Source organism: Macrotis lagotis, chromosome 1 (assembly GCF_037893015.1).
Source record: "Macrotis lagotis isolate mMagLag1 chromosome 1, bilby.v1.9.chrom.fasta, whole genome shotgun sequence".
Classification (NCBI taxonomy): domain Eukaryota; kingdom Metazoa; phylum Chordata; class Mammalia; order Peramelemorphia; family Peramelidae; genus Macrotis; species Macrotis lagotis.
The window spans coordinates 58,016,213-58,040,898 of NC_133658.1; the positions used below are offsets into that span (position 1 = coordinate 58,016,213).

Genomic DNA, 24,686 nt, shown 5'->3' on the forward strand with positions numbered 1-24,686 from the left:
TCTTCCAGAAACCCACCTAGCCAGGAAACAGAACACTTTTTCCCTGCCTGCAGAGGTCGACCTCAAAATCTGGTTCAATGGACATATAGACATATAGAAATGTGGAAGAGGAAAGAGAGGAAAGAGAAAGGGAGAGAGGGAGGAAGAGAGAGAGAGAGAGAGAGAGAGAGAGAGAGAGAGAGAGAGAGAGAGAGAGAGAGAGAGAAACGATGAGAGGGAGAGAAATGATGAGAGGGAGAGAGAAAAGAAGAGAGGGCAAGAGAGAGGGAGAAAGGGAAAGAGAGAGGAAGGGAGGGAGGGAGAAAGAGAAAGACAGAAAAAAGAAACAAGAAAAAGGAAAAGGGAGGGAGAATGAAAGAGAGGGAGAGAAAAGAGGAGGCAGAAGGAAGGAGAGGGAGAAGGAAAGGAAGAGGGAGAAAATTTAATCAACAACCCAATGAGGTCAGAAATGCAAATAATATCTCAGTTCTATTCTATAAAGTTTATTTTACTTCATTCCTGTTTCCTCCCAGTTTTCTATACACAAAAGAAATATAAATGACTCAAACCTCCAAAAAAAAAAGTAAGTCCCGCAACTAATAAGGAGAGGAGTTGGAGGCTTGAAGGCAAGTCCAAACTTCTCCTCCTACTCTACCACTGTGTGAAGAGGTGGAAGGATATCTTTAACCCTCCTTAATAAAGATTTGGAGATTGGCAGGACTTTGATTTGTTGGGTTTTGTTGTTGTTTGTTTGTTTGTTTGTTTTTAATCTGAACTACAGAGTCCCCAGGGTGTGATGGAAGCTACATTTAAAACACACACACACACCATCCACAACAATAAAAAGAGGAGACCAAACCAGTACAAAATATAACATTTTATTTGCAAGGCCAGAGTGAGGGGAAGAGGGAATCAAGCTAACAATCCACTTTTTAAATGGACATAAAAATAAATATTCATTTAGCACATTCAAGATGTACATTTTGACATTCGGGTTTTTTAGCTGAAAAGAACACAGATTAGAACTTGCTATTATTTTACATTAGGCTTTTAAAAATAGGCTTGATATTTTTAATGTTAAAAATCTCATTTTCAAGAGTCACAAAGCCTTTGCTAATGGTACAGTCCTCTATATACATATTCACACAGAAATATATGTCCTACTCTTGCTCCTTAAACCACAGAATATTTCCACATCTTCTTTATAAAATATGACAGTAGAAAAAGTGAATTATTTCTCTTTGGTTATTCAAATTTTAAATCACAGCCTCCCCACAATGCCCCCATGACTACCCAATAATCTCTTCTATTTGACTATGATCTGGAAATAATCTTACCAATATGTGTGTTTATATAATATTATTTACACATATATGTACAGATGCATTCTAGAGTTCTCATCACAAATGATGAGAATGTCAGAGAAAGGCAGTGTGCACCACACCAACCTTTACCCTACCCTTCACTCAGAGCTTAAGTGAAGGTGGTAAAGGAGTCACATCAAGATAAAGAAAGCACCAATCTTTCCAATGCTGAACAAATAGTCTACATGGTAGGCACTGGAACTGCTTCTTAGAATTAGAGGATTTCAAAGTAAAAAGGACCTTAGAAATGAAGGAAAAGGGAAGTGATTTATCTCAAATGTCACAATAAGTAAGAATAGGTCCAAGATTTGAACCAAGATTTCCTGACTCTAAATCTCATATTCTTTCTCACTCATGTTTATATTTTTTCCTCTCTAATTAGATTATAAACTCTTCAGTGAGAATTGGGATGTAACATCCAATCTGGATTCAGGAAGATAGGATCAACTATCTTTAAATTAGGTCACTATTTGCTACAGAATAGAATTTGCTATAAAGTGAATATATCTCCGACTCTGGCATAAAAAGGTTTGCTGATCCGGGCTGTCTCACTACATTACCTGGCCCCCTTGTATATTTATTGCCAGAGGATTAGGGGAGGGGAGAATCAACAAGAAATACCACTGACTGGTGAATGCTGCTGACTGGCTAGAAAGGTCCAGTCAATATGTTCTTTAAAACTACTTATAGAATCCCAGAATATCAAGAGTTGAAGGGGATCTTGGAACAGAGAATGTTAGGGCTGGGAAAACCTTAGAAAAAAGAATAACATACAATAGTACAGAATTTGGATATAGAGAACAGGGTCTTCAGTTTGGGTGATTTCAATCACCTCTGATTCTCTATGACCCCATTTGGGCTGCTTGGCAGAGATGCTGAAGTGATTTGTCATTTCCTCCTCCAGCTCATTTTACAGATGAGGAAACTGAGGTAAATGGGATTAAGTGACTTGCCCAGGGTCACACAGCTAGGAAGTGTCTGAGGCTGGATTTGAACTCAGGAATATGAGCCTTCCTGACTCCAGATCTGACACTTCATCCACTATCCTGCCCTTACCATATTACCTATGTGACCTTGGGCAAGTTATTTAGCCTCCTTGGCCCTCAGATTCTTCACCTGTAAAAGGATTAGAATAGATCACCTCTAAGGTTCTTTTAAACTCTAAATCTGTGAACAACAAGGCTAGAAAGAACCTCAGGACAGAGAACTGGATGGGGTCCTTAGAGTACAGAATGGGAGAGTTAAAAGGGTCCTTCAAATATCATCTCATTCACCAGGTTTTCATTTTAGAGATAAAGAAATGAAGGATGTACAGCTAGTTAGGGGTAAAGCCGAGGGCTGACATTAGAATCCGTGTCTCCCGGGCAGACCCACTTTCTACTGCAACGCCAACAATCTTTTGTCATGACAGAGCTAGTGTCTGAAAACTCTAAAATCCCTATAAAATTTCTTTAAAAAAGAAAAAGGCACTTCAATCTAGAAATCATCATAGACAACCCCAAATCTATAGTTTTAATAGATAGTGTAAACTGCTTGAAGAGAGGGTCCATTTGGATTTGCTTGGAGGACCAGTTTTTGGTATTCCCAGGGCCCAATATGGCACCTTACCCATTAAAGGCAAACATGAATGCGTGAACACTTGCCTCTTGAATAGAACTGAGATAAAAGAATGAAGATAACCTAGATACAGGACACCAAAGTGTCCTCCTCAGCTGTTCACTGGTAATAATAACCAGGGTTTACAAGGAGCTTAAATATTAGCATTTACATACCTTGTAAAGCTCTTTGCAAGTTATCCTCAGTGAGTCTCACAACACTAGGAGATAGGTGCTATACTAGCCCCATTTTATAGAAAAGAAAACTGAGGCTGTGGGCATGAATCTCACAAAACTGGGAGTTGGTGTTATACTAGCTCCATTTTACAGATAAGAAATCTGAGGCTGAGGAAAACTGAGAATCACATATTCACATCTTTTAAAATTCACGTCTACTTAACCAAATGCATTGCTCTATTCACTGAAGTGTTTAGACTGCCAGCACTGAATATTTGTATGGTGATGCTGAGATACAGGAAATGCCACTAATCTCAAGATGTAGAAGGAAAAAAAAATCAGTGCAAACAACAATCAAACCAAATGCAGAAAATAATAGATTGTCTTTACAAAATCTACAAATCTGGACAATCCTGTCCCAGTTACCAAAACACATCAACGAATGGTTAGGGAAATGTTTCCATTTCTCTTTGAAATTTCATCTTTTCCTGACTGTGATTACAAAGGACCTGATGAATTATCCACAGAATTCCCCCCCCCAAAAAAAAAAATCCCTAGGACAGTATTATTAATACCACAATGATGAAAAATGGGATACATTGGGATAAGGGAGAGACACGCATGGATTCTCTAGACAGTGATCTGCTGATTTTCTCTAAAAAAGGGTCTTTGATGGGGTCCACAGACATCCTGAAATCTGAAGACCTGATCAAGTGAGGCTATGTCCTCTGGAGGCTGCAACATGAGACCATTGCTGCAGTTTTTTCCAGCATCATCCCTCAGCTGCCGTACATAGAGCTGCTCCACCTGGAGTTAGATCAAAAATAATTGACAGAATTTATGTAATGCTTTAAAGTTTACAAAGTGCCTTATATAGATTAACTCATTTGGTCAGAACATATGTTCATCATAGAATTCCAAAACTAGAAAAGGCAATCCTAAAGCCAAAATCTCAGTCCCAATACCAGTACTTAAAAGTTGTATTACCCAAAGCAGGACATTTATCCTCTCTGGGGGCTCAGTTTTCTCATCTGTGAAGTGGGTCAGTCAAGTAGCAAGTCTTTCTTAAGCACTGACCATGTAAAAAGTACTGAGCTAAACATTGAGATGAAAAGAAAAGCAAACATAGATCTCCTCCCCTCAAGGAGCTTGCATTCTAATGGCTGATAAAATATCTAAATAACAAAGTACACTCAAAATATGTGCACTGTCAATATAAGGTAATTTTTGAGGGAAGGCATAGGAGAGTGAGGGTCTTCTACAGAAGGTGTGATTTGAGTTGAGTCTTGAAAAAATCCAGGGATAGAGGAAGGTAGCAATGAGAAGGAGAGCATACCGATCATGGTGGACAGTCAGTGCAACAGTATAGATTTAAAAAATCCTTTCACCAATTCTTTGTAATGTGTCTCTGTAATGTTTAATGTGTCAGAGATATAATCTATTACTATTAGAGGTTATCCTGCATAACCGTCACTAGATACATAAATCGTCTCCATAGAATCCCTAAGAAGTAGTCATCCACCTTCTCCGTGAACCCCTTTAGCAAGGGGTTCAAGCAATATCACATAAAGCATCCCATCCCCCTGCTGGATAGCTCCAATCTTTTAGTCTTTCACTAAGTGAAGTCAAAAAATACCTGCTGATAGTTTCTACCTGCAGCTCCTAGTTCTCCTCTCTGGGATCAAGCACAACATCATAGAATCTTAGAACTCAGAAATGTGCAGCAGAGATTATAGAGACAATTGTATATTCAAACAAAAATCCCTGAATGACATCCATGGCAAGTGACTATTTCATTTGAAGACATCGAATCATATGAATCTACTCCTTCCCAAAGCGATCCATGCTGCTTTTGGATAAGATTATTTGTCAAGGAGTTTTTTTCTCATATCTAGGCAAAATCTGCCTCTCTAATCTCTTCAGATACTAAAAGACAGGCATGTGCTTCCCCTAGGCTTCTCATCTCCACAGCAGACTTCTCCAGGAAATGACCTCTTTGGATCCCTTGATTTTTTACTGACCAAAACAGGAATCTTGAATACTGTTGCAAATATAAACAACTGGCCAGGCTCAGAGCTGGATTCCAATAGAGAAATGCCAGACAGCTACTTGAGTGTCCCAGAAGTCCCTCTTTTAAATGCCTCAAAATGTCTCTTCCTCAAATTCAATTTTAGAGGTCTAAAATTCTATAATTTGCCTCTAATAAGGCATTTTCCCTCTGGAGATATAACACACATAAAGCCTTTTTAGTCATTTACACCTGAAAGACAGCAAGTCTTGTGAGAGAAAGACAATATGATGGGGCTAAAGATGATCATAGAGTAAGGAGACTATCAGGATTGATCATTATTTTGCCAGCCCCTCCATGGTCCCCAAGAAGAGCTCTCCTATTTGCCTAGCTGGCTGCAGCCTATTTGCCTAGCTGGCTGCAGAGTCTCTCACACTTGAATCCATCCTTCCTGAGAACTCAGTCTTGACTTGGTACATTTCATAGGGGCAGACTGCACAGTTAGCTAAGGCTGGACTATTTCTCACCTGAACAAGGATGAGTTTAGAGCGCAATGGAGCCATGTCGGGGAATTCTTCACCAAAGCATAGCATCACTCTGCTGTCAGGCAACTGACTTTGGTTGTTGTAAAACTGCTGCAGTTCTGTCAAAAAAAAAAAAGCAAAAAGGGGCATTTTAAGCCAAGGGCAAACAGGGTGAGTCCTCCTTGTATTCTGTCTCACCCCTGAGGTCGATACTGAAATGGATCCAAAATCTCATAAAATTCAGATTCTTTATAAATCACGATCAGTCATATCCTAGGCATCTTCAGATCAGCACCCGCATAATTAAATCATCATTGTTGCTGCTAATGGGTCACAAAACAGGCTCTCTTTTTCAATTTCCAAGGAGATGAAGTGTAGAGTCGTAACTAGCAAGGGGCACCTGGAACTTTTTCCCAGCGCACTAATGTTTAAGTTCATGTAAGGTGTGACATAAGGCCTTGAAGTACAGATGGCCTCCACATTCACAGAAGGAAGTATAGCCTCACTTTGACCATCACTCTCCAAGAGTCTTGTTAATGGCATATTCATCACCTGGCCTCCCTCCCTCTACTTCAACTGTCAATCTAATATAACGGTATCGGACCATCATTTGGTCTATCCTGAAGATTCATATTATAAAGAGTATCCAGGATTAGATTTGGGACCAGTGATGATGGTGGCACTAGCCGAGTATGGGGTTTTTTGTTTTCCCTTTTTCTCCCACAAACTGAATTTGTCCAGGTACTAAAATTCCTAGTTATGGATTTAACTGAGAAGAACACAATAGCACAGTGACCCTGAATGTTTCAAATCATACAAAAACCTATAGAAACCTTCCAGTCTTTTCCCCAACTATTCCCCTAAAAAATAAGAATAAAAACCCTGTGTCTGGCACATAGTTGTCACTTGTTATAGTCAAGCACCAAAGCAAGCCTTTGCTCTCTCTCCTCAATGATACTGAGAATCCCTTTCCCCTTCTACTTTGCTTATTTCAATCTTATTCATCCTTCAATGCCCAGCTCAAATCTCAACTCTTCTAGAAAAGCCTTCCTAATGATCCACTGTGCACATCAAGTTCCTAATAATAACTTACATTTCTATGGCCCTTTATAGTTCACAAAGCACCTTCCTCATAACCAACCCTGTTATTTAAGCAGTGGAAGTTTCTTTAGATCCACTTTACAGACAGAGAGGCACTGTGGTTAAAGACCTAGTCATGGAGTGGGAACAACATGGGTTCAAGTCCATAAGATCCCAGATCCTCACCCTCTCTGGGTCTCAGACAACTCTTTCATATTTTAAGTTACAAAACAATTGTACATTAGCAAAAAAAAAAAATGTTCTCAAAAGGATAATTACCACACTGAACATATCACTGATCTAGTACAAAAATGTTACAGATGGAGAAGCTGAGTCTAAGAGAAATGAAGTGCTTGTAACCTTTCTCAAGGTTCCACAGCTAGTAAGGCTGGGAGTCAGGAATTGATCCCTGATTCCAAGCCCAACATACTTTCCATTGCCTCATGTTGTTCCTGATTCCTACATCATTTGTAATCATCCCTAACTTTCATCTAGTGCTTTGCATGAACTATCTTGTAGTATGTGCACTTTTTTATTTTATATGTATTTCTAATCTTCTCCCAAAAGACTGTAAACTCCATGAGGGCAAGAACTATTTTCTTTTTACATATCTTATATTTCTTGACATTCCTCATGGTTCTCAACATATCAGTTAAGTGGGTCAAAAAAAATTTACTTGGATGGAATCTTAAACCCACAGCATGAACTCTAAGTTTTCAAATCCAGCCACAGGAGGGCTCATGGTCAATGGTCCATGATGAATATCGCAGGAGAAAGACATTATGTACTGGAATAGATATCAAATTAGGAGTCAGAAGACCTAAGAGTCAGGCAGCACAGTGGAGAGAGTGTCGGATCTGGAGTTAAATCTGGCCTCAGACACTTAGGCTATGTGACCTAGGTAAAATCATTCAACCCTGGTTGCCTCAATTTCCTCATCTGTACAATGAGCTGGAAAAGGAAATGTCAAACCATTTCAGTATCTTTAGCCAAAAACCCCAATGAGGTCATAAAGAGTAGGACCCTATTGAAAAGACTGAACAACAGCAATAAACCTAGGTTTAAGACTCATCTCTGCCACTTGTGATCAGTGTGATCTTAATCATCACTTCTCTCCTTTCTAGGCCTCCTTTACTTGATCCATAAAATGAGGATAAAAAAAAACACCTATCCTATCTATCACACAGGATTTTCAAATAAATCCAATAACGTAATAGAGGTGAAAGAACTATGTGGACATGTGAGTGGTCATTCCAAAGAGGGTGTAGTATAACAGAAAGAAATTTGAGTGGGGAAACTTCTGCTCTTAAGCTGACCTGCTATGTGACCCTGGATTGGTCCTATCTCCTCCTTTGAAACACAAGCATTTAACAGTGACTGGCACATAGTAGGTCCTTAATGAATACTTGTTGACTTGCTGAATACTATTTACCTCATGGGGGACTGTAAGGAAAGTGTTTTGTAAGCCCTTTGGAACTGTGAATTGGAAGCAGCAGTTTTATCTCTGTTTCTCATTATGGTCCTATGTCATTAGCACTATGCCACTCAGCAATTAAAATTTAAATGGTACAAGTTGGTAGCACTATCTCAAGTTCAAGGCAAAAGATTAAACCTTATACTCACCCCTGAAAAATTGATTTGTGTCAAAAATCTTGACCACTTCATCCCGTTCCAATTTGTTGGGTCTGTCCTTAAACATGGCATTCCCACTGCAGAAGACTCTCCCTTGGCACAATCTCTTGATGAAGATGCCATTTTTGTTGCTGTGTAACAGGACTCCACGCTCCAGATGGCCAAACAGTTTCTTGGTGACGTGCTTCTGACGGTCATTTTGGATCATATCTGCAGGTGGGAAGCGAATGTGCTCCAAGCTTTCAGGGCCATACATCTTTTCAAGATGCTGAGGTGGCAGACTCGGGGAGATCCGGCAGCCCTCAGGGTAAGTGGTAGTGGTGTAGTGCACTAGTTTGCCTCCATAATAAAAGTTGATCATCATTTGGAAGAAAACTGTGGCAAAGGGAGCAAAAAGAACTATGAGCCTGAAGATGACCTAGAGAACTAAATTAGAAAGGACTAAGGAGACCAGAGGTCCTCAGTTTTAGGTTAGAAGGATCTAAAGAGGTTATCCAATCCAACCCATACCTGAAATTTGACAAATGAGGAAATTAAACTACAAAGAGATTAAGGAACTTGACCTAGTTCAGAGAGCATGAGCATTTTAATATCAAACTCTAATTCCAAATCCAGTTTGGAGGACTGGTTGGGGAAGGATGTGGTCTTTTCCCCATATCATGCACCTCTTCATCCCTGGGGAAAATTGATAAGTAAAATTTGTATATTGTCTTTTGCTTTAGATTGATAGCTCCTTGAGAGCAGGGATTTTATTTTGCTTTTCTTTGTACCTCCAGAACTTTAGAGCCTAGCACATGGTGGGCTCTTAATAAATGTTTAGTGACTAACTTCATTAGTGGAAGAGACAGAAAAGAAGAAATTAGACTGGGTTTCAGGTATAAGAAAAGAAATTGGGATACTTAAAAAGGGTTGAGAATTTTTAGTCATTTCATCAATAAAGTCAATAGGTTATTAATAAAAGGATGATCATTTTGCTGTCTCTCTTAGACCAAGGGCAATCGTGGCAGCAGACTAATAATTTATATACCTGTCAAAACACTAAGTGGTTCATCAAACAGTTATCAAATCTACTTGGTTAAAGTGATTGGAGGTGGGCTATATGAAATGAAGGACTGAATTATCTCTTGGATAGTGAAAGTTGCTGTTTGTTTCTCCTTCATTCTTAAAGAACACTATGACATTAGGAAGATGATGCCATGATATGCAAGTGAATTGGATTTAAGTGAGGCAGGACTGTGCAAAGTGACCAGTCTCACTTTTTCCTCCATATCAGGATGACTGAAGATGGCCCTGAATGCAGTGTGGGGGCCGTGGTCTTTTTAAGCTAAGGTCTTTCCCAGATCTCAGTTAGACTGAGGCAACACCCAGAATGAGGAGAGATTTTTAAGCATGCTGAATAAGGAAAATATCTCTATACCAGACTACCCATAGTTTTAGGCTATCAATTCAAAGAATGTATATGCCACCCAAGCCTGAGCAAAACACTAGATCTTCTACTGTGATGGGAATGTGAATAAGAAAATGAGTCCAATCTCATCAACAATAATAGGACTTAAGAAGTGAATTTGAAATCAGAACTTTAGAAGAAAGGGAGATGGCTGAATCTCCCCCTAAATTATTGGTTATCAATAATCATTTCTGACAAAAGACAATCATTTAAATGTTTTTCTGTTGGGTCTGACTTTTTGTGATCACATTTGGATCACCTTTACTTTTGTTTTGCTGTTTTCTTGACAGAGATATTGAAGTAGTTTGCCATTTCCTTTTTCACCTCATTTTACAAATGAGGAAAGTAAGGCAAACAGGATTAAGTGACTTGCCCCAGGTCACATAGCTAGTAAGTATCTGAGACCAGATTTGAACACATGAAGAGGAGTCTTCCTGACTCCAAGCTCAATGCTCTAACCACTGCACCATCTAACTGCTCCAATTTGTTAAAATTCTTAATAGGGAAACCCAGAACTGAAAATGTTCTGGATGTTGTCTTAGCAGAGTTAGCACTCTGTATATTATGGTTCTTTTAATGCAGCCTAAGATGAACATAGCCATGTCATTCTGACTAATATTATTAATATTAATATATTAATTTTATATTTTGGTATTATATAATATTAATTATACTAAATATAAATATTATTAAGGTTTCATCAAACCCTCATTTCTTTTCTCACTCAAATTGTTGTCTAGCCATTCCTTCCCCATCTTGTATATGTGCAACTGATTTCTGAGTCCCTTTCTAGGACTGTACATATAACATTTGGGCCATTTCTCTAGGCTGTGGAAAGTTTCTTAAATAAAATTTGTATATTGTCTCTTGCTTTAGATTGATAGCTCCTTGAGAGCAGGGACTTTATTTTGCTTTCCTTTGTACCTCCAGAACTTTAGAGCCTAGCACATAGTGGGCTCTTAATAAATGTTCACATTGTACAAAGCAGTTTTCATGTCCCTGAAGAAGATGATGTCAGCTGATTGTAAGAAAGAAAGTTGGAATCTATTAGCTTAGCTGGGTTGAACCCAAAGCTAATGACATTGCACCTAATGGAACATTAACTGTCTAATAAAATGCTGGTTGACTGACCAACCATATAACTCAATTAGCTCTGCCTAAAGAAAAGGATCTTCAAATTTGTTCCAGCTTAGAGATATTCATCAGGAATTATACAGAGGTCTTGGTAATAGTTTGTATACAGTTCAATGCAAAACTATACACTCCTCCCACCCCATTCCTTCAGGCTCCTCCTTTATCATACAGGAGAACTGAACAAGATTTCCTCACAAATCCTCTAACTTAAGGGTAGTGACATGAACTCCAAATTTAACTCAGTTTTCCCCAGTTTCCTCATCTGACAAACTAATTAGAAAGAAAATAGCAAAGCACTCCAGTATTTTTGGCAAGAAAACCCCAAATAGGGTCACAAAATGTTGGACCTAACTGAAACAACTGAACACCTCAAAGAGGTGCCCAAAACATGATCAAAGAAAACTGATTGTACAGAAATCAATATTAACCAACCTCTATTTCAAGAATTCTTAAACTTTTAGGTGTCATGGATACTTTTGGCAATTTGGAGCCTATGGATCTCTTATCAATTGAATGTATTTTTAGCATAATTGAAGGAAATGCTAAATTTCAATTAAAGGTTATTGAGGGGCAGCTAGGTGGCACAAGGGGGGCAGCTAGGTGGTACAGTAGATAGAGCACTGGCCCTGGAGTCAGGAGGACCTCAGTTCAAATCCAGTCACAGACACATAATTGCCTAGCTGCGTGACTTTGGGCAAGTCACTTAACCCCACTGCCTTGTGAAAACTAAAAAAAAAAGTTATTGAAATAAAGATCTATTTTTTTTTTCTAAATTCACAGACTCTCATGCTCTAAATCATTTTTCTCTAATGAACCTAATCTGCTCTCCAGGCTTTTTTGGGACACTGTTTTGTTAACTCACAGACAGTCCCAATGGGGCTTGCATACAACCATGTAAAGGGAAAAAAGGATAAGGGACTAGACTTTCAACTGAAGGTTGGTCATGGTCTAGCTTAGCTAAGCAATATTAGGCTCATATTGAAAATCTTTTCCAGATTGAAAAGTCAAAAAATAAAAGCCACACACACACACACACACACACACACACACACACACACACACATTCCCTGGGAACATTCTTGAACAATTTCCAGTCAATATTAGACCAAAAAGTGTGAGAGAACACGACAGCTAATACAGTCAGACACCCATCTGCTACTTTACCTGAATGGTGAGATTCATAAGCAGAGTACCCAGTCATCAAAGGTATAGCTATTAGAAGGAGAAAAAAAATAAATTTAGAGCCATACACAGAAAATTCAGACAACACATTCTTCCCCACCCCCTCTGAAAAAAAATGTTTTTCTTCAAAATTTACATTAAGCATGTTCATTAGGCCACAGTACAGACTTCTGCTGAATTCTGGGTGTTCCTCCCAACCATAACATAGCTTCATGGTTTCATAAGAGCAAAAAAACCAAAGTTTCACCCAGACCAGAAAAGAGGTTTATACTTCCTCTGTCCATTGAGGATGAATTCTTTAAATGTGCTCGTCTTGGTAAGCCCTTGAAGAACATGACTGCTTAACCCCATCACTTCTTAATCCATATTACATTATCTCCTGCATTCAAGAATTCAGAAACTACCTACACTCTTCCTTTCTCAATAGATTTTCCCCCAATTCAATAGAGCTGAATCTCTAAGATTAATGGGAGGATTTTCTTTATATGTCATTATACTGAAGAGGTGGAGTGGTTCTCTACCCTCTTTCCTCAGCATGTGTCCCCTTCTGCGCACCCACCCCCAGGCATTCACATATCCACTTGGTATCCTACATTTGCTGTTGGCATTCTTTTGAAAATGGCATACCAAGTCAACAAATCTGACTCTTGCCTTAAAAAATAGTGAAAGGGGGAGCTGAATATCCACTCTCACATTCATGGGGGAAGGGCTGCCACTTGACAGCTCAAGCTGGTCCATCTGCAAGAATATGAGCAGAGCTTCCTTAAATGTTTTCTCCTAGTATAATAGCAAATGAAGGCAGGAAGTTACAAAACACTCTCTGGAATGCTGTGGAGAACAAAAATACCAATCCCTTGTAGGAGTGGTTTCCATTCAGTGGTGTATTCTAAGGGTTTGAACTAGAAATTCTTCAATGGCACCTTTCACAGTAATACTTATAATTACTATGAATATTATGAGTAATGTGGGTTCAACATTTTGGGCGGTGATTATTGGTAAAAGGATTTTGCAGAACAAAAAAAAAAGTTGAGAACCATTATCTTGTAGCAAATACAACAAATATTATTTCTCACCTGTGCTGGATTGCTGTATCCACCAGTCTGGAATTGGCTGACTTCTACAGGCCTCCTGGGGGGAAGGACTCCTTTTGATTATTCCAAGATATTCATCTACCAAGGGCTGTCCAACATGGTGGAGCAGAAGTGGGCAAGGGAGGAAGGGAAGTACCATTATTTAGCTTTCAATTTGTAACTCAGTAAAGACTTTTATAACTAAGGTCTGTATTCCATGTTTAGCTGTTGACTTTCGAGATGAACCTTTTTTCTCCTCTTCTGAGATATCAATCAAGTATTTATTAAACACCTATCAAGTACCAGGAATGATAACCAATACTGGGGATACAATCACAAGGAATAAAACAATCCCTACTCATAAAGAGCTTCCATTTTGATGGAGAAGACAAGTATGCATAAAAATAAAATAAATAAATGTAAATATATACAAAATATTTAAAAGGGAAGGGGGCATTTAGGTGACACAGAGGATAGAAACTGGGCTTGGAATCAGGAAGACCTAAGTTCAAATCTAACTTCAGACACTTACTAGCTATGTGACCCTGGGCAAATCACTTTACCCTCTTTCTTCATTAGCTTAATAAAATGGGCTGGAGAAGGAAATAACAACTCACTCCAATATCTTTGCCAAGAAAACCCCAAATGGAGTCACCAAGAGTCAGACATGACTGAAAACAACTAAACAACCAAAAAACTAAAGCATAAACAGTTGAGGGGTCAGGAAATGGTCCATATAACAAATAGTGATTGATCTATGAGGGCTCCATGAGTTAGAAGTAAAGCAAGAATGTATTCTAGGCATATGGAACAGTTCGTATGAAGTCATAGAGATGGTGGATGGAGCATTGTATGAGAGGAGTAATAGAAACAAGGCCAGTTTGATTAGATCTCAGAGGACAAGAAGGAAAGTAATGTATAATAAGACAGGAAAGGTAAGTTGGAACCAGATTTTGGAAGGCTTTCAAGGTTTCAAAGAGTTTATATTATTTTCCTAAAGGAAATAAGAAGCCACTGAAATTTACTGAGTAGGAGGATCAAGTGGTCAGATCTGTGTTTACTTTGGTGTGAAAGATGGACTGAAGTTGAAAGACTCTTGAGGCAGGAAGACCAATTGCTAGGTCATTGCAATAATCTAAGAGAAATAATGAAGCCTGAATGAGGGGAGTTTCTGATATGAAAACAATTGTGAAGATAAAAATGACAAAAGTTAGCCACTGATTGCATGTGGGGGTTGAAAAGCAAGGACAAGAAGGCTACAAACCTGAGAACCTAGAAAAAGGAGGAGGGGGTGAGGTGCCTTTCACAGAAAGAAGGCAAGGTTTACGGGAAAGATGAATTCAAATATGCAGCATGATGGATTAAAACTCCAAGTGATTCTCTACCCTGAGATAACAGATAGTTCAGTGGATAAAGCACTAAGACTGGAATCGAAAAGACCTGAGTAAAAATCCAACCTCAGACACTGTCCAGCTGTGTGATCCTGGGCAAGTCAATTAACCTCTGAGTGCCTAACAAAATGGATCCACTGGCTACCCCTCCAGTATCTTTGCCAAGAAAACCCCACACAGGATCAAGAAGAGTCAAATACCACTGAAATGACTGAACAACAATACTCAAGGTGTCCAGTCAGGCACTGGGGAGACAAGAAAAGAAAAGAAAAACAACCTAGTTCTTTGGAGAGCTGCTGTCCCACTGGACAGTAAATAGATAATCAAATACAAGACTTCTTGATAGGGAGAACATGAGGAGCATCAGGAGAGGTTCCCACACAGTATGTGGCACCTAAAAGGAAGATTAAGATTCCAAGAAACTCACTAAGCAGTGAGAAGGGAGTGCATATTGAACATGAAGGAAAGCCGATACAAAGACATGGCCAGAAATGATAGAATGGTGGATTAGTTTAGAAGGTAGAATGAATGAAGGGAATCTACCTTTCCCCAACCCTTCCTCTCACCTATTAATGTCGTCCCTTCCAAACCATCTCATATTTACCTGTTTTTATATGTGTATTTACATATGCATTTACTTATAAACATCTATACCTGTATTTATTATCATATATATCTTTATGTATATGTGTTGCCTTACCCATTTGATTGTAAATTCATTTCAATCAAGGAATATTTCATTCTTCGTATTTGAATTCTCAGGAGCTAGCACAGTATCCAGAATGTAGTAGGAACTTGGTTGATTAAAATTAATTGGCTACTTTTTTATCTGTCACAGACATAGTCCAAGGACCCAAAATCTCAGGACCACCAAGCTGGAAAGTCAACTAGTCCAACATGTACTTTGGCAAGTACAATGTCCCTATCCACTCAGTTTCTGATTGAAGGCTCTGAATGATGAGGGCCTCATTCCTTGGGAGGCAGCACCCTCCTTTGGGGTAGCTCTAATTGTCAGGAAGGGTTTTTTTCTTATTTTGAGTCAAAAACAGGCAATCACTTCCACTTACTGATTCTAGTTCTTTTATCTAAAGCTAAGGGTAATTTAATTCAGCGCTATCCCATCTTCAGACATTATTTGATACTAAATGCCATAGAGAGTATCTTCAATTTATCTTGCATGTATCTGCACAAAGTTGTTTGCACTTTGTTTACCCATTAGGCTGTAGGCTCCTTGGCAGTGGGGGTTATTTTAAATCTGTGTATCTCCAGGGATTATCATAGTTGAAGGTGTTTGATAACTATTGACTGATTGAATTGAAGAAAACCATTATGTCATCCTTGTCTTCTCTTTCCGAATCAAAATAACCATTATTTTTTGAGTATTTTTTTTTTGGTTTTGTTTTGCTTTCCAACCAACCTTCATATGATATGGTCTCCAATAAATAGTAAATTTAAAAAATCCTATAACTTGCTAAAAAATAAAAGCTTTATTGTGCCATATTTCTGCTATGAACACCTGCTCTAGATCTCTGCCCTGCTTCTGACATTTAAGTCACAAATCTGATTACAAAACATTTAGTAATTTGATTTTCTTGTGACCCTAATGTGGCAATCAACTTGTCTTCCCCTCTGAGATGATTCAGTGGGAAAACAGCACACAGAAAACAGGAAACTTATGGAGGACCCTTCCATCTACATGATATAAATGGTTAGAAATCAACACGAAGGCTCTTCAAGAACCTTCATTCTACCAAAAGAACTTATCTACCAAAGACTACAGTTTTTTTGGACTATTTTAAGAATGTCATCCTGACATGCATTGGTAGAAGATTGTTTCCATGTTAAAGTATTCATTATATTACCAATAAAATTCATTTTATGAATAAGGGCATTATGGATAAAATTTAAATAGTAGTTTCTTGTCTAAAATTATTTTAGTAATTAGCAATTTTATTGGCATTGGCACCTCATTTTTGTTTTAGTTTTAATGTACTAGCACAATGTTAATCTAAAGAACAACCTTCTGATAACTTCAATCATCCAAAATATAGCCAAGAAGGTAGAAATCAATGAAAAGGAGCTCTGATGGTGAAAAGACCCAGGCAAAAAAAATGTTTGTGTACTTCATATGTAGGAGAACCCTAAACATGTCTCTAACTCATAGTCTATTTACCTTCATTATATACACAATTTTAATAAGGTTGGCAAGCTGGTTTCTAAATGCAACAGATTAGATGAGAGAAGGAGGGCTGACAAAAGAGACAGGTACATAGCTCTGCCAGCTGTTCTGCTTTGTTTTGTTTTGTATTATCATTATCTAACACAGCAAGGGAAGAAAGCAGAAAAGCTGTAAAAAGCTATTAGAATTCAGAAAGAGAAGCTGTTTTGAGCCATTCAGTGTATAAGCATATCAATTGTCTCATATACTTCAATTATCCCTGAGGGTCCAATAAGTGATACCTATAATAATAACTTTTTTCAATGAGAAAAGGTTCAATTGGACTCAAATGACCTCAGTTCAAAGTCAAGGAAGGAGGTGCTTCATTTTAGAGAGAAATCTTGCAGGTTGGAAAGCACCCTAGATTTGAGGTCAGAGAATTTGAGTTTGAATCCCAACTCTGCTTGTTACAGTCGGTGTGACCTCAAGGAAGCCACTTTTACCTCTTGAGGCCCCCATTTCCTAATTTGGTAAAGCAAGGTAATTGTGACTAGACTAGGTGACTCCCTAGGGTTCCTTCCAACTCGAAATCCCATGAGTAAATTTTTTCATTTCTAAAATTCCAGCATTTGAAAATTCATTTATGGGGAGATGTGAAAATTCATATCTATCAAATGAAAGAGGTGCTATTATATAGCCTTATTGAGAAAGTCAGAGGACAATGGGACCAGAATATCCCAGGATTTAAAGAGAGACAGGTCCATAAATATCATCTCATTAAGACCCCTTAAATTGCAAATTTAAGAAAAACTCATTTCCCTTCTCTGGCAAGTGAAAGAGATAGGATCACCTTTTCACCCCTCAGAGCTCCTTTTCTTAATGATTTCTAGCTTTGGGGGTTATGCTTTGAATGGTTGAGACTACTGGAAATTTGTCATTCACGTAAAGATTGTATAGTACATTGAAAATATGCCTCAAGGACCATGGCAAATGAGGTTTCAGGGACAATAAAATTTCAATTAACAATAAAATTGACTTTAGTTATTTAAATTGTATTTATAAAATTAATTTTATTGGTGATATATATTAACAATATCACATTAAAAAACAGTCTGATCCCAAAACATGCCAATATGGTACTAAACCTTAGGATAATGGGAACCACAAGATCTGAGGATTTGGAACCAAAGCAACCATGTATGCCATCTCATTCATACAGATCAAGAATTAGTATTGGGGCAGCTACATGATGCAGTGCATAGAGCACCATCCCTGGAGTCAGGAGGACCTGAGTTCAAATTCAGCCTCAGACACGTAATAATTGCCTAGATGTGTGACCTTGGCCTAGTCACTTAACCCTATTGCCCTAAATAAATAAATTTTTTAAAAAAAGAATTAGTATTATGGGAGATTGTATATGTAGTGCATTGCAAGCCTTAAAGCTTTTTATAAACATCAACTCTTATTGCCTCACCCAGGACAATCAACTATCTAACTTAACAGTGAACAAGGCATCACCTCTGCAAAAGAACTGCAGTTATCCCTCCCACATCTGGGGGCAGATTGGTTCAGTCACAGCACCCCCACCCTGACAAAAATTGTTTGGCCCTCCCTTCCTGCCAGAGAAGAAGGCTGAACTATTATATTAAAAGATAAAATATGTTGATGTTACACAATATTATTTATCCACTTTAGGCATTTCTGAGTTTCTAAGCTTTTTCTGCTGGCCTTCACCTATTGTCTAAAGCTTCACAAAACTCCAAAAGGAATCTTATTTCATTTCTTATGCTGTCCCAAGATATATGGAAACCCACAATGGGGGAAGATCTGATGGGGAAGGGTTAACTGTAACAATCCAACTGCAGGGAGACCCAAAAGTGAAGGGAATTTTCAGAGAATAAGAGCTCAGGAAGCAGTTGTTCCTTACCTCTTTCATCAGATCCTCTATTTCAGATCGACTACAATTCACATCAGTGACTTCATTGACTGTGCTGCTGTTTGCCATCCCTATCTTGCCTAAAGAAACCAGAAGACACCATGAGAAACACAGCCCAGTCTTCATACACTTTATCAAGATAATACCCAATGAGAAGACTTAATAACAATCAATGCAGAATGAAGGAGGAAGAACCAAAAGGATATATTTTTTTTGGTGACTAACTACAGAGAAAATACCTTCGTGCCAAAGTCAAAGGATACTCACAGCCTCTTTTCTATGAATAATCAACAAATTGTTTCCTGTCAAAGTTCTTTATAGGAGGATTCGTTTGTCAGGAGGCAAAGCACAATGTTATCATAGACAGAGTTGACTTGGGGTCTCTTTTCTTCAAACCCTGCCAATTACTCTTACTGTGTGACCAAGAGATAAGCTTTTATTCACTCTGAGTTGTAGACAAATCTCAAATATATCTCCTAAGTGATAGACTATTGGTAGAAGGAATCATTGATCCTGAATGAACTGACACATTCACTAAATGAGTGGTTAATACATAGTAAATTGAATAATTCAAGTCTCAAAGGAAGGATCTAAAGTTATTGTCTAGTCTAGTTTCTTCCTTTTTACAGACAAGGAAAAAAACTCCAGAGAATCAAAATGATTGCTAATAGTTAAATAGCTATGTGGTGGTGCAACCAAATTTGAACCCAGGTCTTCTGACACGAATGCCATTGTCCCTTCCACTATAGCTGCACTGCCTCCCTAAGTCATGTGTAGTAATAAGATCCTCTTATTTCTACAGAGTAGTTGGTAAATTAATCACTCATTGAGGAGTATAGAGATGTACAGGATAGATATAATACACATATAACCAAGAAAGTCAACTTTAAATGTTGTTTAAATCACTTGGACTTTGAGTGGAATCAAAGAAATTCTCCCCACTAGATTCTCTGCCCCTTCTCCACTTTCTTTCCCCTTGGATAAAAAACTCTGGGAAGTTTACACTGAAAGTTTAAAGTTTGCAAATCACTTGAGCAGGAAAAAAAGTTTGGTTGTTTGGACAATATGCAAATGATTCATTTCCTTACCCCAGATAACACAAATCTGCTTCTTTTTTTTTTTAAAGCAGGGTATTTTTTACATTTCCGGAGCCTTGCTGTTAATACCACCACTCCATTTACATTTGCAAGCCTCAAAATGACAGAATAATGTTCTCCTCCCCATTAAAAATAGCTTGTATCTCTATAGCCTCTTGCTACTTACACAGTAATTTCCTCATAACAACCCAGTGAAATAGGAAGCTTAAGTCTACAGTATCCTGATTTGATATACCAGGAAACTGGCAACACAAGAGGTCAAGTGATTTGACCAAAGTCATGTTGTCAGGAAATGATGAATTCAACAAATTCTAGGTTTCAGTACAGAATAGAGGTTCAGGGATTTTTGAATTCTGTTGCTGTGTTCTTTCAAAAATTATAGAATTTGGAGTTTGGAGATCATCCAGTCCCAAACCTCTTAACTTTAACCTTGAATTTCTTTAGTAACAGTCTGATGAAACCTATGGACCCCCTCTTAGAATCATATTACATGAGTTTAAAAAAATACAAAGGATTGCAAAAGAGGTCACGCTGAAATTCAGTTATCAAACTTTTTTTTAAGTTTATGGACACCAGGGAAAGAATCTCTGATCTAGTCCAACCCTCCCCTTTTTTTTATAGATGAGGAAACTGAGGTTCAGAGATGCTAAGTGATTTTCCCAAGATCCCACTGGTAGTAGTGGCAGAGTCAAAATTCAGCCAGCTATTTAAATGCCAAATCTGTGGTCATTCTGTTTCATACTTCTGACTATAAGAGCATCTTCCAAAAGTTAGTCAGAAGTTCTTGCAAGAAGATGCATTTAGAACTGCTCTGACTCCTTAGAATTTATAGATCCAGGAGATTCTATAAAACCAGGAGAGATTGATAGCATTCTCCCTCCTCAATCAAGTCACCACTGATTCCTTCACATGAGTAAAAAAGACTAGATCTAGACCCAGAGCTGTCCTAAGTGGATTTGTAAAGGCTTCATTTCCTAAAGACAGGCATGGTGATGAGCCTCTGGGGGAATGTTGATAAGCTCCCAGGCAAAATTCCTGTTTGCTCTGCCAGGATACTAATGGACATATTGACTTGTCCTGAAAAGTAAACTTCCTTTTGTTAAAAGTTTTCATTCATTCTCAATTATTTTAATAGAATTTTAAAACTGGCAAGAACATCAGAGATCATCTGTCGATCCAGTCATCCGCAAGTAATTAGAATCTACCAATGGATTGGAAAGTCTTTATTATAAAGATGGCCAAACTGGTCATGATTGCCACATATCTCTTTCTATCACATTCCATTCTGGTCAATTTTCAAAATTCCCAAGAGGAACAGCTTCTTCTAGTTCATAACCAATCCCTGATATTTAAAAGCTGTGTGGTCCCAGGCAAGTCACTTAAAGTCTATTTCCCTCAGTTTCTTCATCTGTAAAACAGGGTTAATACCCCATTGGGGTTAACATCTACTTCCCAGGGTGAGGACCAAATGAGATGATTGATAAGAACTTTATTGCAAAACTTAATGGAGTACAAACATGTTAATTCTCATCTTCAGTATTAGTCAGAGCAATAAACCCAAGAGGCTTTTGAACATTTCCTTGCCTGAAGGATAGTTACATTTTTGCTCTTCTTCAGGAACTATGCGGTAAACTTTGTAGGGCTCAGAAATGTCCAGTTGGGATCTGTCTGTCACTTCCTCAAAATCTGGGCTCTTGTTCAATGCACAGCGTAACCTAGTCTTCCAAGTAGCTGGTTCAGCTTTGTCCCCTTCTTTAAACTTTCCTTTAAAAACTGCCCAAGCCTAGAAGAAGAAGGGGAAGAAAAGAAGACGATGATGAATATTCAGTACACTGCCCAATTCTGAGATCATCCAAGAGTGCGTGCCATGAAAACATCAACCCAACATGCCAGTTACAATAGAAGGCCTCTACTGTAACACTTCCTCTTCTGCCATCTTACACATGTAGAAACCAAAGCCTAGGAAAGGAAAAGGACTTGTCCAGGGTTCCAGATCCATTAATTACAGAGCTAGAACTAGGACTCAGGTTTCTGGGTCCCAGCCAAAGGCTTTTCCCCCCCCCTCCATAATGGAGCTAGAAAGGTCCTTTAAAGAGGATCTAGTTCCAGGATGACCATGGATTTAATCTGGAAGGACTCTTAGAGCTCATCTTTCCTCATTTTACAGATAGAGAATCTAAGATAGAGATATAAATATATCATAAATATAGAGTTGGAGGAGACTTTTAAGACCATCAAGTGCAGTCTCTTCATTTTGCAGATAGGGAAACTGAGGTCCAGAGAGGTGACAGAATTTTGACCAAGATGCCAAGCTTAGCTCTCTATCCACTACTCCCAGGCTAACTTGCCTAAAATAAGGTGACCCAGGATAGAACTTGAAGCCAGATCTTCTACTGGAGCCAATGAACCCTTTACTGCATCAACACTGTATTCATGGGGGCAGCTAGGTAGCATAGTGGATAGAGCACTGACCCTGCTCTCGAGAGAATCTGAGTTCAAATCCAACCTCAGACACTTAATAATTATCCAGCCATGTGACCTTGGGTAAGTCACTTAAGTAAAAACAAACCAAAAAAAAACAAAACCCTGGGTTCATTTAACAGCCACCAAGGCTAAAGGAGGTCGAGTTGCCAGGATTAACAAAAGAGCCAGGATTCAAATGTTTGCCTCAAGTTTCCCAAATCAGGGTTCTTTCCATAATATTCCATTTTTTAATAAAGACTCTCCCTTCACAAAAGGCTCTAATTCTCTTGAGGTTAAAAAAGCAGAAAGAGGAAGTTACTGGAGTTCATGAAAGTTTTTCACACACTGAACCTCTACCAGTTGTTTTAAAAAACCAGACCCTGGCTACAATTTGACCTATAAGAGACATTATGCAAATAGTCTTAATTTAGTCATCTATCCCCCGGTTATTTTGGACAAAAATAAGTTTTTCATTTACATAGCATCCCCAAACCCTGCTCCCAGCCTTTACTTTAAAAAGACAATGAATTATTGCCACCTTTTCTTGTTTGGGGGCAGCCTCTATTCTCTGACCTCTCCTAACTTCAGAATCAGTGTGAATAGAAACTCCAAAATCCCACCATGGAAAGACAGAAGGCAAGTGAAGTGTGAATGTGAAATTTTGATTCAAACAAACAGTTTAGTTGACATATTCTATGACCCCCTAATCAAAATGTAAACATACTTAGGAGGTGAGTTTATGAAAAAGAGGATTCAGTTTTTGGATTGAGGACCAGCCTCTCATGGCTTTGTAGGGACCAGTGTTTGGCTAACTATTTTCCTTTTCTTCTGGAGAATTTGATGGTGCAGCTACCATTTCTAAAAGTGATCCCAGAACTGAAGGAAACCCTGGGGACCACCCAAATCACATCCCCTTATGTTACTGAGGAGAAAACAGACCCAGGGAGGAAAAGTAACCTATCCAAGGTCACACACTAAGACAAGACAGTCCATGCAGCCTAGGTCTCCTGATCCTGACAGACCAGAACTGATTCTCAATATCTCCTTGTACTACAGGAGTCCTTTATGACATGCAATTGTAACATTGGCATTGTTTAATAAACTAATACACTAAAGGCCAGCATTCTCTATTCTGAGTATCCTCTGGATTCTGGGGTTTTGAAGGTAGTGCTGCCTTTGGGGAATAATAACAGATTTAGCACCAAGAGACCTAGATTCAACTCCCAGTTCTGTGACTAACCAACAACAACGGCATTAAACATTTGGAGGTCTCCAAAGAATTTTAGAAATACTATCTCATTCTATCTTCACAACAACCCTGGAAAGTATGAGGCATTTTTATCCCTATTTTACAAATGAGGAAGCTGAGGCAAACAAACTTGCCCAGGATCACGCAACTAGTGTCTGAGGCCAGATTTGCATCTTGAATCCATAGTATGGTCACTGTACCACCTAGCTACCAAATAGCTATGTGGGACTAATTTCTCCTCTCTCTGGGCCTCAATTTCTTCATCTGTAAAAATAAAAGGGTGCAGGGCAGCTAGGTGATGAAGTGGATGGAATCTTGGCCCTCAGGAGGACCTGAGTTGAAACCTAGCCTAACACCTACTAACTGTGTAACCTTGTGCAAATCACTTAAGCCTGATTGCCTTAAAAATAATAATAGATTTAGAGTTGGAAGGGATCTCAGACGCCAATTCCTTCATTCTATAGATGAGGAAACCAAAGTTCGGAGAGGTCTGTTGACTGCCCCAATATCACATAGTTGGTAAGGATTAGAGGAGATGGTGGAATCTAGGTCTTCTGACTGCAGAACAAGTGTTCTTTCCCCAGTTCCCTAATGATGTCTACACATTTAGAGATCACCTAGTTTAATCCCTGATTTAACAGATGAAAAAAACTAATATCCAAAAAGAGAAAGAATTCTAAGACTTGGATCTAGAAGACAACAATGATTCTTTGACTCTCTAGGTTTCAGTATGCTCATCTGTAAAAATGAAAACAGTAACACTTAAGTCGCCTTCCCTCACCGGGTTATTCTGAAGGTACAAAGAAATAATGTCCAATTTATATTTCCTAAATTTCTTTTGACCCAAGCAATACTAATTCAGTAGCTACAAATGCTCAGCATCAGAAGAGAGAAAAACTTTAAAGAGGGTGAGGATGGTGCCATCATGGAGATGGCGATCTATTCTGGCTATAAATTATTATTAATATTTATCTTAAAAGATCTCAATACAGAGGCATCTGTTAAAGTCTACCAGATTCTTTGTCTACATGGTGCCAAGCACGTGATAGTGTGAAGACACGATGTACCGAGGTCATCAATTTATTCATTAGCTATTATATCAGGAAGCAGTGTAGAATGGTGAGAGTCCTGAATTTGGAGTCAGAGGATCTGGGTATTTACTCCCTGTTTGTACCTCAGTTTCTTCACCTGCAAAACAGG

The 24,686-nt window shown here is 38.5% G+C and overlaps 1 protein-coding gene across 2 annotated transcripts in view; it reads right to left on the reverse strand.

Moving 5' to 3' along the window:
- Positions 1 to 843: 843 nt before the first annotated feature.
- Positions 844 to 24,686, reverse strand: part of IRF8 (interferon regulatory factor 8) — a 37,206-nt gene continuing 13,363 nt past the window's right edge. Inside the window, exons 3-9 of one of the 2 annotated variants that reach the window (XM_074201798.1) lie at positions 21,374 to 21,557; positions 18,669 to 18,757; positions 13,196 to 13,301; positions 12,105 to 12,152; positions 8,351 to 8,734; positions 5,651 to 5,766; positions 844 to 3,922 (exon numbers count right to left, since the gene is read on the reverse strand). In XM_074201798.1, the coding sequence (XP_074057899.1) occupies positions 3,746 to 3,922; positions 5,651 to 5,766; positions 8,351 to 8,734; positions 12,105 to 12,152; positions 13,196 to 13,301; positions 18,669 to 18,757; positions 21,374 to 21,557 (1,104 nt within the window). In that variant the 3' untranslated portion in view covers positions 844 to 3,745. Of the gene's footprint in view, positions 3,923 to 5,650; positions 5,767 to 8,350; positions 8,735 to 12,104; positions 12,153 to 13,195; positions 13,302 to 18,668; positions 18,758 to 21,358; positions 21,558 to 24,686 lie in introns of both variants that reach the window. The other variant, XM_074201792.1, reaches the window with a different exon arrangement.